The 15,472-nt window shown below is 63.6% G+C and overlaps 1 protein-coding gene across 1 annotated transcript in view; it reads left to right on the plus strand.

Annotated features, from left to right (window-relative positions):
- The window catches only part of SCFD2 (sec1 family domain containing 2), a 139,121-nt gene that overhangs the window by 41,440 nt on the left and 82,209 nt on the right, over positions 1 to 15,472 (plus strand). The window contains exon 4 of the mRNA XM_029076554.1: positions 1,359 to 1,534. Coding sequence (XP_028932387.1) covers positions 1,359 to 1,534 — 176 coding nt within the window. The remainder of the gene's footprint in view (positions 1 to 1,358; positions 1,535 to 15,472) is intronic.

The following is a 15,472-nucleotide window of genomic DNA, read 5'->3' on the forward strand; positions in this document are numbered from 1 at the left end:
TCTCCCGAGCGGTTTCCGCCGTAGGCGCCCCAGTCCCACTGATGGATCGACGGACGAGGGTGATCCGTCAGAGGGGCGCCGGCAGCCGTATTTACAGACCGAGAAGCCGCGTGGCCTAGTGGATGGGGCACAGGCCCGGGAGTCGGAGGATGTGGTTTTTCATCCCGGCTCCGCCGCTCGTCCGCTGCGGGAACCTCGGGCGGGTCGCTTCACCCGGGCGCCTCGGTGACCTCGTCTGGAAAACGGGGACTGAGACCGTGAGCCCCGTGCGGGACGTGGACTGCGTCCGACCCGACTGTCTTGTGGGTACACCGGTGCTTTGTGCAATGCCTGGCTTAAACGAATACCGTTCTTTTTTCAGAAGAGTTCAGATAGCGAGTTTCCCATCGCGAACACCGACTTCACCATCAAGCGGGAGGTGGGTTATTCCGACACGGGACAGGGCCGGCCGCGGTTGGAAGGTGGAGGTTTTCAAAACGCACCTCGAGGACTCCCCCGGCCCCGTTCCTGCTCGCGTGGTGTAGTCGTGCCCAGTGAATAACGGGACGATGGCCGCCCGCGGGCACGGGCGAACGAGCCGCCGGCGGGCGTCTCTCTCGGTAGCGGGACCGGGCCCGCTCTTCTTCTCCGCTCCGCCCCCGCCCTAGGCCTCACCTCAGCCCCGGCCTTCTCCCGCCTTGGCCGTCGGGTGGCCCCCGGCTGGGCTCCCCCGGTCTTCGCTGTGCGCCCTCCACCCCCCCCAAGCACCAACTGTTACGCCCCGGGCCCTTCTCCGCGAGCTTCGCCGTCCCGTGCATCCCGCCGGGGCCTCCCGGATTAAACTCCGTCTCACCTTCCGCGTTCTCACCAGACTGCTCTGTAGTTCGAATCCCAGCCCTGCCGCTCGTCGGCCGTGTGACTGTGGGCAAGTCACTTCACTTCTCTGCGCCTCGGCTACCTCATCTGCAAAATGGGGATTAACCGTGAGCCTCACGTGGGACGACCCGCTCACCCTGTATCTACCCCAGCGCTTAGAACGGCGCTCGGCACACAGTAAGCGCTTAACGGATACCGACGTTATTATTAATCGGGGGAGACGGACGGACGAGAACAACAGCGATAAATAGAATCGAGGGGAGGGACGTGTCATTAAACCGACAGCAAGTAAGCAGAACCCCCCCACGGGGCTCACAGCCGTTGGGCGGACGGGGTACTCGGGTGACGGAGAAGGGAAGCGACTTCCCCGAGATCACCCTGCGGAGGGGCCGGGATCAGAACCCGGGTCCTCGGGTTCCCGGGCCCGCGTTGGTTCCACTGGGCCGCGCCGCTCCTCGACCGGCGGCCGGCCCCGTGGTAAAGCTGTGTTTTCCTTCTGGCAGGGAGAGTGACTCCCGGGCAGCTGCGGTCCTACATTCAGCTATTCAAGAGCAACCCCAAGGCCCTGGAGAACCACTGTGGGCTCCTGCAGCTGGGCCTGGCCACCGTGCAGACCTTAGAGCACCCCCACGCCGCCAAGTGGGACAACTTCCTGGCCTTCGAGCGACTCCTCCTGCAGGTCGGTCGGTCGGTCGGTCGTATCGATCGGGCGCGTAACGCGTGCTGGGAGAGGACGACAGAGCAGTATGTGTTGAATAGACACGGTCCCCGCCCACAGCGGGCTTACCCTCTGGAAGGGAAGACAGACGTTAATATGAATAAATAAACGACAGATTTGGACGGAGGTGCCGCGGGGCCGGGAGTGGGGTCGAATATGTGCGATGCAGAAGGGAGGGGAGAAGAGGAAAGGAGGGCTCAGGGAAGGCCCTTGGAAGAGACGTGGCTCCGGGAAGACTTTGAAGCCGGGGGTGGGGGGGGGGATTGTCCGTCCTGTCGGATCTGAAGAGGGAGGGCGTCCCGGACCAGAGGCGGGACGTGGGCGAGGGATCGGCGACGAGGTAGAAGAGATCGAGGTGCAGCGGGAAGATTGGCATCAGAGGAGCGGAGTGTGCGGGCTGGGGTCGGAGTAGGAGAGTAACGAGGCGAGGTCGGAGGGGACGAGGTGACTGAGCGCCTTGAAGCCGACGGCGAGGGATTTCTGTTTGACGCGGAGGTGGCTGGCCAACCACCGGCGGTTCCGGAGGAGCGGGGGAGACGCGGATCGAGTGTTCTCGTTGAGAGATGATCCGGGCAGCAGGGCCAAGTGTGGACCGGGGTGGGGAGGGGCGGGAGGCAGGGGGGTCGGCGAGGAGGTTGATGCGGTAAGCAGGGCAGGATAGGATAGGTGACTGTATTAGCGTGGTAGGTTTTTCGACGGAGAGGTGGATGTTAGCTCTGTCGCGAAGGTGGAACTGACTGGATTTAGTAATGGATCGAATTTGCGAGTCGAATGAGAGAGAGGGGAGTCGAGGGTAATGCCGAGATTAGGGCTCCTGAGACGGGAAGGTTGGTGGTGCCGTCTGCAGTGATGGGAAAGTGAGATGGGTAGGACCACCCGAGGCGGGAACCTCGCCGCCCGTCGCCGGCGTCGCGCGCCGGCTCCGTGCGCCGGGGGATTGCATTTTGCCGATGGCTTCCGGGACCCGAGTTTCAAATCCTCCCTTCGGGTGAGTTGTCCCCAGACTTCACCCGTGACACCTCTTCCATGGCTTGGTGGAAATCTGGCGCTCCTGCGTTCGGCAGCGTTCCGCGAATCGCATCTCTGTTAGGTTCGTTCGATCCATTCACTCGGTCGTATCTATCGAGCGCTTAGCGTGGGCAGAGTTCCTTCCGGTGGCGTCGGCGTTTCTGTACTTCGCGGCGGGACTTCTCAACTCTCGGGTCCGCGGGGCCCCGCTCCCCCGAGACTTCACCTGAAGTCCTCCCCCGAACTTCCCTGCCGTCCCCTTCCTCTCCGACCGCCTCACGCCTGGACGCCCGTCCCACGGCAGAGCGGACGGAGTCCTGCCGCTGGGACGGTCACTGTTAGGCTAGCGGATTTACCGAGTGCCCACCGCGTGCAGGGCACGGTACTACAACGGGGTCGACAGACGTGTTTCCCGCCCACGACGAGTTCAGAGTCTAAAGGGGAAAACGGGGAACGGCGGCTAGGGAAGGTGAAATGTGACAAGGGGTTCCCGTGTGCCTCAGAGGTTGGGGACCCGGCGACAGAGCGCCCTTCGCTGGCTCCCGCTTCCCACAGGACCCCCAGAGATCCCGATGCCTGGCTCCGACCTCCCCCGTAGAGGCTGTATCATCTGGGGAGACCCTGTTGACGGTCTTCCCTTCGACATCCCCTCCTGCCCCGTCTCACTCTGATTCCCCCCTACGTTCCCTGAAGCGCCTCGTCCCCGAGAACACTCCTGCTGACCGAGGAGTTCCCCGGTCCGTCGTAGAGTAATCATCATCATCGCGGTATTTGTTAAGCGCCTACTACCTGCCGGGCACTGTACTGAGTCCCGGGGTGGATACCGTTGGACCCGGTCCCCGTCCCCCGTGGGGCTGACAGTCTCGAGCCCCGTTTTCCCCATGAGCTAGCTGAGGCGCAGAGAGGTGAAGTGATTTGCCCGAGGTCGCACAGCTGACAAGTGGGGGAACCGGGGCTAGAATTGATTCCCGGGCCTCTGCCCTGCCGGCGCTGCCGCCCGCCTGGCTGGTGGGTGATGATGATAACGGTGGTATTCGTTAAATGTTTACCGGCTGCCGGGCGCTGTCGGGAGCGCCGGGGTAGATACGGGCCAACTGGGGACCCGCTGAGCCGCGTGGTAGCCCCAGAGGACCCTGGGGCGCCACATGGGGACGAGTTGGCTCAGCAGAATGGGTTTCAGCAGAGACACCGTGCCCACTTGCGGTTTCAATGAGCCGGGCCTCGGCCGCTTCCCTCTCCAGATAAAACAACCGGAATGTCACGTCGCTCCTCCCAGAGACCGGGCTCCGTTCCCAACGAGCCGCTCTCGGGAGGGTCCGTCCGAGTCGCGGTGCGCGGGGGCGGAGGGAGGCGGGGAAGGGAAGACCCGACCGGGCTCCCCGAGTCACCTTAAACCGCCCACCCCCGTGAGGCGCCGGTTCGGAGGAAGGGCGGGCCATCCGGTTGGCCGGCCTTCCGCTTGCCCGTGGCAGCTAGCCTCCGGCCTGGCCAACGGGCCTCCGTCTGGGAGGGGTGGGCCCGAGTGCGCCCGGTGGGGTGTGAGCGGGTTTTCGTCGGCTCTCGAAAAAGGCCCCCCGGTTTCCCTGCGAGCGAGCTCCCGACAGGGAGGAGAGACGTGGCGGTCCCTCGCCGGATGCGTAAAGGGGCCGAGCGGAGGCCCACGCGGGAAGCGGTTCGGGGGGAGAGAACGGTGGGGACGGTGCAAAGCCTCTGCAAGCCAGCGAACAACCCCGAGCCCTCCTGACCCCATAATCGCACACCACTCTGGGGAGGGCTCGGCGGTCCGTCATTCGGGTGCCCACGGGACGGGGTGTCGGCCGAGGTAAACGTCCAAACCGAAGGCGATCCTTGGAGGTCGCCGGGCGGGCTCCTCATTTTCCTCTTCCCAGAGAGGCAGCCCGACTCCAAGGTTGCGGTTGTGGCTCCGAGGTGTCCCCCTCCGGATGATTTTGGGCGGGAAACCAAGACATCCGGGCCTGTCTGGGGCCCCGGATACCTCTCGTCTTTCCCGAAAGGCTGGGCCTCGGGGCAGAGCTCGGCGTCCTCTCGATTACCTGCTTCTTTCGGAGGTGCTCCCGGCCCGCAGGTTGTTAAGCGCTTCCTCTGTGTCAAGCACTGTTCTAATCAGTTAATCAGGTGGGACACAGTCCCTGACCCAAGCGGGGCTCACGGCCTTAATCCCCATTTTCCGGATGAGGTAACTGCGAGGCACGGAGAAGTGAAATGATTTACCCAGGGTCGCACTGCAGGCAAGCGGCGGAGCCGGAATCCGAACCCAGGCCCTTCTGACTGCCGGGCCCGGACTCCATCCGCCGGGCCGGGCCGCGTCCGTTGGAACGCAAGCCGCGTGAGCCGGGGGACCGCGCCTACTGGGAATTCAGTTTCCCAGGCTCTCGGCGCCGCACTCTCCCTCTCCGTCGCGCGCTCGGTGAACACCTCCGCGTGACTGACCGACGGACCCGGCTTCCAGGGGAAAGAAGAGAGGGAAAGGGTGGCAAAGTCCGAGCGAGAGGAGGACCCGAAATATTTTGACTCTGGCACCCTTGCGGAGTTTTGGGATCGCCAACCCGCCCAGCCCGCGGGCGAAAGCTCAGGGGAGATCTGTGTTGGGCGGCCGGCCGGCCTCGGTGCCCGCACTGGCACTCTTGGCGCCGCCCCTGTCTGTCCAGGGGCCAAGATAGATTTGCGAGTCCTCCCTGCTGTGACTTCGGTATTTAAGCGTTTACTCCGGGCCCAACTCTGTTCTGAGCGCTGGGATGGAGACAGGGCAGTCGAGCCGGACAGTGCTGGGCTCACGTGGGGCTTTCCGTCCGAGGGGGAGGGAGAACAGGCGGTGAACCCTCCCCCCCCCCCCCCCATTGAGGGAATTGAGGCACGGAGACCCGAAGGGACTCTCTGAGAAGCCGACGTGGCTCAGTGGAAAGAGCCCGGGCTTGGGAGTCGGGGGTCCTGGGTTCGAATCCCGGCCCCCGCCGCTTGTCAGCTGGGTGACTGTGGGCGAGTCACTTCAGTTCTCTGTGCCCCGGTTGCCTCATCTGCAAAACGGGGGTGAAGACCGTGAGCCTCACGTGGGACAACCTGATCACCCTGTATCCACCCCGGCGCTTAGAGCGGCGACTGATGCCGCCGATGCCTCTTGTTTCGATGTTTGTCCCCCCCGCTTCTAGACCGCGAGCCCGTTGTTGGGCAGGGATGGTCTCTATCTGTTGCTGAATTGTACTTTCCGAGCGCTTAGTACAGTCCTCCGCACGTAAATACCGTCGAACGCATGAAAGGAAAGGGCGAATCGCTCCCTGGTCCTGGCTCTGCCACCCGCCCGCTGGATAACCTTGGGCAGGCAACCTGACGTCTCGGTGCCTCGGTTTCCCCCTCTGTAAGTTGGGGATTCGACATCCCTTGAGATCGCGAGTCCGGCGTGGGATAGGGACCGCGTCTGGTCGGATCGCAGGGTGTCCGCGTAGCACGTTGCTCGGCGTATCGTCAGCCCGGAGCAGGTCCCGCTGTAGTCACTGTTAGTCTTGTGGGCCGCATCGGTGGGGTTCCCTGGGAGCTGAACACACGAACCCGGTCCTCGTCTGTACGAGAACAGAGACCGTCTTCTCCCCGCCCCCTCGCCCCCCCCGCGCCTTCCCTTCTCACCGCGGAAAAGCTGACCGAGCGGAGCGCTGCCCCTGCTTTCTTGGAAATCACCGTATCTTACAAGCCTGTCTCTTCCCCGGAAGGCGCCCCTGGAAAATGGGATTAGATTCCAAGGGCTCAGATTTGTCGCCGTTTATTTTTCTTTTCCGAGCGAGTTTTTAAGAGGAGTCTCTGCAGCGGGAGAGGAAATACGGGGGCCGGGGGCCTGCCGTCTTCCGTCTTCTCTGCCTTAATGTCTCCTTCCTACTCCTCCACCCGCATTCCACCGCTCGCTCCGGTCTTCTTTCTAAAGTAGTGGTGATAACGGTCGTGGCGTTTCTTAGGCGCTCACTGTGTGCTGAGCACTGGACTCAGCGCTGGGGTGGATAGAATAATGATGATAATTATGGTATCGGTAAAGCGCTCACTACGCGCGGAGCACTGTTCCAAGCGCTGGGTTAGACCCGGGGTAATCAGATTGTCCCACGTGGGGCTCACGTTTTTTCATCCCCGTTTTTCCAGATGAGGTCACTGAGGCCCAGAGAGGGGAAGTGACTCGCCCGACGTCACGCAGCAGACGGGCGGCGGAGCCGGGATTAGAACCCACGACCTCTGAGTCCCCAGCCCGGGCTCCTGCCACTGAGCCACGCCGCTTCTCTAGAAGACGATCGGGTCACGCACGGTCCCTGCCCCTCGCGGTTTAAGTGCCGAAGGAGGGCAGGGGGTGAATCCCCGCCGTACAGGTGAGGAGACCGAGGCACGGAGCGGTCGAGCGACTTGCCCAGGGTCCTGCATCAGCGCGGCGGAGCCAGGATTAGAGCGCGGGTCGCCTTACTCCCAGGCCCAGGCCCTTTCCATCAGGCCGCACTGCTGCTTGTGCGTCTCCGACGGCGCACGCGTCCGGGTGTCCGGTATCCGTGAGGGTGGGCTACTCTGTTCCCGGGCCGGGGCGATGGGACGAGGGCCAGACAGCTCCCTAGGTGAGGAGAGGGAGTGTGAGAGGTGGAGGGTGTGAGGGGCTCTCCGACGACCCCCTCGTTGCGGTTCCAAGATACGATTCCCCGTCGGCGCGAGCACAACACCGTTCGCTCGGCTTGGACGAGGACCTTTTAAGACCGTGAGGGAGGCGGGATCGGCCTACCACGGGAACGTTTTCCCAGATCTCCCCCCAGCAGACAGGAGCCACTTGTGTTTTCCCTTGGGCGGGGCTCTAAAAATTTCATCTGCGGGGGTTCAAGCCGTGACTTCATGTAAAGACGCCGTCGTTAAATAACTCCCCTGCCGTCATCCGATTGTCAGTCATGCAGGGTGACGCCCGGGATCTCTAGTTGGCGGGCGGGGGCCGGGGCCGGCAAGTATGGATCTCCCCCTCTCCCCATCTTTTTTGAAGGTCTCGGTTGAGCACTCGCCAGGCGCGAGGCACTGTGCTAAGCTCCGGGATAGGCCCGCGTTAATCAGATCGGACACGGTCCGCGGCCCGCGCGGGGCCCCCGGGCTCGCTCCCTGTTTTACAGGCGAGGTGACCGAGGCACAGAGAAGCGAAGCGAGTCGCCCAGGGTCACACAGCGGGCAGGCGGCGGAACCGGGATTGGAACTCGGGTCTCCCGACTCCCGGACCCCGGCTCTTTCCGTTAGGCCGCGCTGCTTCCCCTTCACGCTTCCTCTGGGGCAGAAATGTCGTGGAACACGGAGGGGATCTCGCTGCCGGTTCGCTTCTGAAATGTTCTCGGCAAAAAAAAAAAAATGGCTCGCCCCGGACCCCTAAATACGGCCAGGGAAGGAACAATTGTAGACGACACGTTAACGACCCTACGCGTGTCTCCGGGGGCCCGTTGCATCTACGTTATGGAAACGGCGTTTCCGTGCTAAGTGTCGGGAACAGACTTTTATCAGCGACGGTTTGTCATCTCTGGAAGGGTTATGAGGATAGGATGTCACTCGTCCACGGTACAAAATGAAATCCACTTTAGATGTATCTCATTTCTGTGGGCGGAATTCCTAGCCAGTAATGCTAAGTTCAGCGAGGAGATGCTTTTTTTTAAAACCAAAAAAAAAAAATGACCTTAAGCTGGGCTGGAAATTCACCAAAGCTCAGATTTTCTGGAGAAAATCCTGCTACTTTTCTTCTTCTCCTGTCTTCCCAGGGGAAAATATTGTTCGTGAATAGAGTCTTGGCTCAGGGCAGCCTTGGGTCGTTCAGACAGAGATTGTACTTTTGCACGTAGTAACGCCGATACCTGACTCTCTGCAGTGCCGCAGTCGACCGAAGCGCTTTCCTGTCAGGGATCTCATTTTGACCTCGCTGGGAAGTAGCGAGGGGCCGAGATTATGACCCCCGTTTTTCAGAGGAGAAAACCGAGGCCCGGAGAGATCAGGTGACTTGACCGAGGTCTCGCGGCAGAGCCGAGTCTCGGACCCTCTCCCAGATCCACGCTGTTCCCGTTGTGACTTTGAGCGAGTCGGCGTGGCTCAGTGGAAAGAGCCCGGGCTTGGGAGTCGGAGGTCATGGGTTCGAATCCCGGCTCCGCCACCTGTCAGCCGGGTGACTTTGGGCGAGTCGCTTCACTTCTCCGTGCCTCAGTGACCTCCTCTGTCAAATGGGGATGAAGACCGTGAGCCTCACGTGGGACGACCCGATTCCCCCGTATCTCCCCCGGCGCTCGGAACGGTGCCCTGCACGTGGTAAGCGCCTAACGAGTGCCAACGTCGCTATCGTCTGGAAGGCCCCGCTCCCGGAGCGTGGCCGTCCCAGGCCTCTGGCTTTCCCTCCCCGGGGTCCCTCGGGGCTGGGTGGCTCAGAGTCGGCGAGGGATCTCCGCCCTTGGTGGGCGAGGGGAAACCGGCGTTTGTGACCGTGAGCTCCTGCGGGGCAGGGGTGGTGGGTTTTCCCGCCGCTGCACTCTCCCCGGCGCCCAGCGCAGCGATAATAATAATAAAGAAGTCGGTATTTGTTAAGCAGAGCACCGTTCTGAGCGCTGGGGGTGATCCGGGGTCATCGGGTCGTCCCACGTGAGGCTCACGGTCTCAATCCGCATTTGACAGACGAGGGAACTGAGGCACCGAGAAGTGAAGCGACTCGCCCGCGGTCACACCGCTGCCGAGCGGCAGAGCCGGGATTCGAGCCCGTGACCTCTGCCGCCCAAGGCCGGCCTCTTTCCGCTGAGCCCCGCTGGTTCTCCCCGCTGGCGGCGGGCACCCGGGGCGCGCTCTGCCAGTCGTCCGGCCGGCCTCCTCTCCGGAAGCGCGGAGGCCGGGCTGGCCTCCGTCCGGAGGCGGGTCAGAGAGCAGGGGTGGGACCGTCGGCCCTGGGCTGACCGAGCTGGCCGCGGGGAGCCCGGCGGGACGGGTCTGCGGCCCCTCCCCCCGGGTCCGGTCCCGGCCCAGCGCGTCTCCGTGTCAGCGGAGCCCGGAACGGAGATGGCTGTTATATCCGCGTGGCTTCGGGGAAGGAGCCCGGGCTCGGGAGTCAGAGGACGCGGGTTCTGATCCCGGCTCCGCCGCTTGTCCGCCGGGGGACCTGGGGCAAGCCGCTTCACTTCTCTCACCTGGACGATGGGGGTTAAGACTGCGAGCCCCGTGGGGGGGGGGGGGGGGGGCGGGCAACCTGATGGCCTCGCATCCACCCCAGCGCTTAGGACAGTGCTCGGCACACGGTAAATGCTCAACAAATACCGTGATTCTAATCTGCTAGTTCAGCAGACTCGGTTCTAATAGTAGTAACCGTGGTATTTGTTGAGCGCTCACCGTGTGCCGGGCCCTCCGCCGAGCGGATCGGGTGGGACGTGGTCCCCGTCCCACGTGGGGCCCGGAGTCCCGGTCCCCATTTTACGAATGAGGTAGCCGAGGCCCAGGGAGGCGGAGCCACCGGCCCGAGGTCGCACAGCAGGCGAGCGGTGGAGCCGAGATTAGAACCCGTGCTCTTTCCACCACACCGTAATGATGATGATAATGACGATGGCGTTTGTTAAGCGCTTACTCTGTGCCGTGCACTGTCCTGGGCGCCGGGGGAGACCCGGGCTCATCGGGTCGTCCCACGTGAGCTCACAGTTGATCCCCGTTTTACAGATGAGGTCACGGAGAAGCGAAGCGACTCGCCCGCGGCCACCCGGCTGACGGGCGGCGGAGCCGGGATTTGAACCCGTGACCCCCGACTCCCGAGCCCGGGCTCTTGAGGCGTGGGGGCGGCCCGGCCCGGTGGAGGGAAACCGGAACTGGGAGTCAGGAGGCGGGGGTGCCGGTCTCGGCTCTGCCCTCGGCCTCCCGGATGACCCCGGGCGGGTCACGGCGTCTCCGGGGCCTCCGTTTCCCCATCCGTTAAATGGGGGTAAGGTAGCCGTCCGCCGCGCCCCCTTGAACTGGGACCGAGGCTGAGTCCGATCTGGTGCCTACCCCGGTGCTCAGCCCAGTGTCCGGCGTGGGTAGCGAGCGGCACGTGGACGCCGCAGTTGTTGGAGGAGCCTCTTGATTTCGTTTTCCCCCTCGTTCAGCAGTTGCGGCGAGGTGAAATTGGCAGGGGTGCGGACGAGCTCGGCAAGGACGGGTGTTTTCGCTGGCCCCGGGAATTAGCCCGTGCAGGTGGCCGCCCGGCCCCGTGGGCCCGGGGGGGAGAACGTGGGCCTGGGAACCCGGACGTGGCAGTTCTGCTCCCAGCCTGGTCACCGATCTCCCGTGCGACCTCGGGCGAGTCTCTTAACCTCTCTGAGCCACGGCCTCCTCCCCCGTAAAAGACGGTGATAACCCTTGCCTCTCCCCGCCGTCCGGGGTGGGTAATTAGTCGGTCGGGAGTATTTATTAAGAACCTACTGTCTGCGGAACACGTACTAAGTGCTTGGGGCGGGGGGGGCTACAGTCGGACAGGAACGGAAGAGAGAGAATTTACCGTCTAGATAAAATGATCGACTTCCGTCCGAAGGCGACGGCACCCAGCCGTGGGTTGGGAGAGGCTGTCGATCGAGCGCGAGACGCTGTTTGGAGCGCCGGGATGCCCGCAAGGACCTGAAAATACGACCCGGTCCCCGGCCCTCCGGCCACTCGCGGTAGAAGTGGGAGAAGGCCGCACGGAGAAGAGGAGACCGTCCCCGACGGCGTCGGTTAACAGTAATGATAATAATTACGGTGTTCGTTGAGCGCTCGCTATGCGCCGGGAACCGCTCCAAGCGCTGGGGTAGATACAGGGCAATCAGGTCGTCCCACGTGGGGCTCGCGGTTTTTTTTTTTAATCCCCATTTTTACAGACGGGGGAACTGAGAAGTGACCTGCCCGAGGTCACGCAGCGGACGCGCGGCGGAGGCGGGATTAGAACCCACGACCTCTGACTCCCAAGCCCGGGCCCTTGCCGCCGAGCCACGCTGCTTCTCTAGGCGCTTCCTACGTGCCAGGCTCCGTTCCGAGCCCGGGGGGGGGGGGGGGGCGGGGGGGGGGCCTGCCTCATCTTATGCCGTCGTTCAGTAGTATTTATCGAGCGCTTACTATGTGCAGAGCACTGTACTAAGCGCTTGGAACGTACAGATCGGTAACAGGGACAGGCCCCGCCCTCTGACGGGCGCACAGTCTGATCGGGTCGTCCCTGACCCACGGGGACCCCACGGACGCGGGGCCCGGTGGAAAGAGCCCGGGTTTGGGAGTCAGAGGTCGTGGGTCCGATTCCCGGCCCTGCCTCTCGTCGGCTGTGCGACTGGGGGCGAGTCACTTCGCTCCTCTGTGCCCCAGTCACCTCATCTGTAAAATGGGGATTAACCGTGAGCCTCACGTGGGACGACCGGCTTCCCCTGTATCTCCCGCAGCGCTTGGAACGGCGCTCTGCACGTAGCGAGCGCTTAACGGATACCAACATCACTATCTCTCCCCCGCCGACGCGCCGGCTCCGCCTGCGGTCGTTCCGGGAGGGGACCCGTGGGGTTTCCTTGGTAAAAATCGGGACGCGATGTACCGTCGCCTCCTTCCGCGCGGTAGACTGGACTCTCCGCCCTCGACTCTCTCCCGTGCCGCCCGGCTCCGTCGGACACCTGTCGGTTTTCGAGGGCCCGGGGGTCTCCCGACAGACGCCCCGGAGTGAGGGGAGGGCACTGGCCCGGGAGCCAGAAGGGCCTGGGTTCTAATCCCGGCCCTGCCGCCTGTGCCCTTGGGCAGGTCCCTTCACTGTTCCGCGCCTCGGTTCCCTCATCTGCAGAACGGGGATTCCGGATCTGTTAACAATGATGATGATGATAACGTCGGTGTTTGTCAAGCGCCTGCTATGGGCAGAGCGCTTTTCTAAGCGCTGGGGGAGGCACCGGGGAATCAGGTCGTCCCACGTGGGGCTCAGGGTCTTCATCCCCATTTGACGGATGAGGTCACTGAGGCACAGAGAAGTGAAGTGACTCGCCCACAGTCGCACGGCTGACGAGTGGCGGAGCCGGCATTCGAACCCGCGATCTCTGACTCCAGAGCCCAGGCTCTTTCCGCTGAGCCCCGCTGCTTAAGAGCGCGAGCCCTGCGAGGGACCCGGTTGTCTTGTGATGATAACGTTGGCATTCGTTAGCCGCTCACTACGCGCGAAGCGCTGTCCTAAACGCCGGGGGCGGGGGATGCAGGGCGATCAGGTCGTCCCACGTGGGGCTCCCGGTTTTAATCCCCGTCTTGCAGATGAGGGAACTGAGGCACGGAGATGATAACTGCGGTATTTGAGAAGCGCGGAGCGCTTACTACGGGTCCGGCTCTGCATTCACCGCCGGGGAGTTGTTTCTACCCCGGCGGTGAGTGCAGAGCCGGACCCGTAGTAAGCGCTTCTCAAATACCGCCGTTATCGTGGTTAGGATTTTCAGTTCCGCATCGACCGAGACCTCCTCCCCGCCGCCGCCACACCCCCCGGGCCTGCCGGGAGTCGCGAGCCCGGCCCGGCGGCCCTAGCCGGCCCGGCCCCGGGTCGGCGGGAGCCCCGGGGCGGCTCCCTCCGGCAGAGGAATCAGATTTTCCGAGTCCCCGGGTGGAAGAGCGAGCGAAGCCTCCGCCGAAAACACGAGGGATGACGATTCCCCGGCGCCACCCAGGTTTTCTGGCTTCCCGGACGGCCGGAGAGAAAACGTCCCGAACCCTGCACGTGTTTCCCAGGCTGGCCGAAACCCTTGCCGGCTACATCTTGTAAATACGTACCGCGGAAAAAGAACGAAGCGATATCTTTGGATGCGGTGAGACGTACGGGGATCCGGCCGTGGAGGATTCCCTCGGTCCTGTCCGGCCTCTACCCGCCGGCTCCCTTTCCTTCTCCCCTCTGTGCTCCCGCTCTGTCCCGGCTCCCGCCCCTTGCCCTCGACGCGCCCGACTCTGGCCCGTCGCTCGGAGCGGTCCCCTGCCCGGAACGCCCGTCCCCCCCCCGGTCCCGCCGAGCCACTTCCCTCCTCTCTTTCGAAGCCTTCCGATTCACCCGGGGGTCTTTGGAGCGCTGAGCGCGGTGTGGCCCAGTGGGCAGAGCCCGGGCCTGGGACTCGGGCGACCTGGATGCCGGCCCCGCCCCTCGTCTGCCGCGTGACCTCAGGCAAGTCGCTCGGCTTCCCTGGGCCTCGGTCACCTCAGCTGTAAAACGAGGAATAAGACCGTGCGTCCCATGTGGGACCCGGACCGTGGGCGACGCTCGGAACGACGCCTGGCCCGTAGTAAGTGCTTAACAGATACCGTTTTGTTTTTTTTTTTTAAATGATAAAAGGGGGCTGGGGAGAGTTGTAGACTCGGACCTTGCCAGAAGAGCTCACGTTCCGGCATCTCCCTGATATTTCCGAGCCTGGCGACTCGGTCGTTCAGCGGGGAGGGGACCTCGGGATCGGGACTTCCCATTCAGTCGTATTTACGGAGCGCTGGCCGTGTGCAGAGCACTGTACCGAGCTCTTGGGAGAGCCCGGGCCCCCCGCCCCCGTTGGCCCTCCTCTGGCCCGGGGGCCCCCCTCCCCTGCGGGGTTGTCCCTGTCAAGCTGGGGGTCGGGAGCGCTGACCCTTTTCCAGGACCCTCTGGCGTGCGTTCGCTGAGAGTGGAGACCTGGCCCTCGCTTCAAGAAGTGACCCAGTAAGCGCACGCAGACGGGATACGCGCGTGCCCAGACGCACGCGTGCACGCGCCCGACGGGAGCCCGGGCGGAGCCGTCTGCGCCGGGATCCCCCGAGGGGTTGGGAGACTGGTCGGGAGGCCCCGGCGTTCCCGTCGTCGTGGGGCCCGCAGAGGAGCAGCGTGGCTCAGTGGAAAGAGCCCGGGCTTTGGAGTCGGAGGTCATGAGTTCGAATCCCCAGCTCTGCCACTCGTCAGCTGACCGTGGGCGAGTCACTTCACTTCTCTGGGCCTCGGTTACCTCGTCTGTAAAACGGGGATGAAGACCGTGAGCCCCACGTGGGACGTCCTGATTCCCCTGCGTCTACCCCAGCGCTTAGGACAGCGCTCGGCACCTAGTAAGCGCTCAACGACTACCGACGTTACCGTTCTTAAACAGGTCCCTTTCGCCACCCCGACCCTCGAAAAATACTTGGGAGTCAGGGGCTCCGATGACTTCTGTTTACCTCGTCCAGCTCCGGTCCTTCTCCGGACGTCTGGCCCCGGGGCTCTTGCTCGCCTGTTGCCGTTTTCGGGTCGGCGTCACGGAATCGAGGCGTCCAGGCCCCCAGGCTGGTGTGCGTGGTCGGGGGGCGGGGGGGGGGTAGGAATACGGTCTCCCTTCGGCATCGCGCTTACGCTCAGATACGCGCCCTTTACTCATCCCCTGGCCGGCGCTCATTTACCGATATCAGTGTCCGTCTCCCCCTCTGAGCTGTGAGCTCGTCGTGGGCCGTGAACGTGACTACCAACTCTAGATATCGTACCCTCCCAAGCACGGCGCTCCGCGTACGGTCGGCGCTCAGTAAGTGCAGCTGACGGATTGAGCGGGGGCAGTGGGCCCTGAGCTTCCCTTGTACTAATTCCGGGAGGGAACGGTGAGAGTTAAAGGGGGATAGTCGTGGCGTTTGTCGAGCACTCTCCGTGGGCCAAGGACCGTCCCGAGAGCTGGATGAGCAAGTGGGATGCGGTCTCCGTCCCACACGGGGCTCACGACGCGAGGTACGCGCCAACCTCCCGCGTCCCCCGCCCGATTCTGGCAGGCCCGCAAGCGGGGCGACCGCGGTCCCCGGAAGGGACCCGGATCCTCAGAGAGCGCCGGTGCCCGGAGCCTACCCGTCGTGGGAATTGGACGGCGGCAGGAATAGCGGGAGGGGCTGATAGTAACTGCGACGTCCGTCGGGCGCTTAAACTGTGGCCTGACCGCTGTACGGAGTGCT

Source organism: Ornithorhynchus anatinus, chromosome 12, assembly GCF_004115215.2.
Source record: "Ornithorhynchus anatinus isolate Pmale09 chromosome 12, mOrnAna1.pri.v4, whole genome shotgun sequence".
NCBI lineage: Eukaryota > Metazoa > Chordata > Mammalia > Monotremata > Ornithorhynchidae > Ornithorhynchus > Ornithorhynchus anatinus.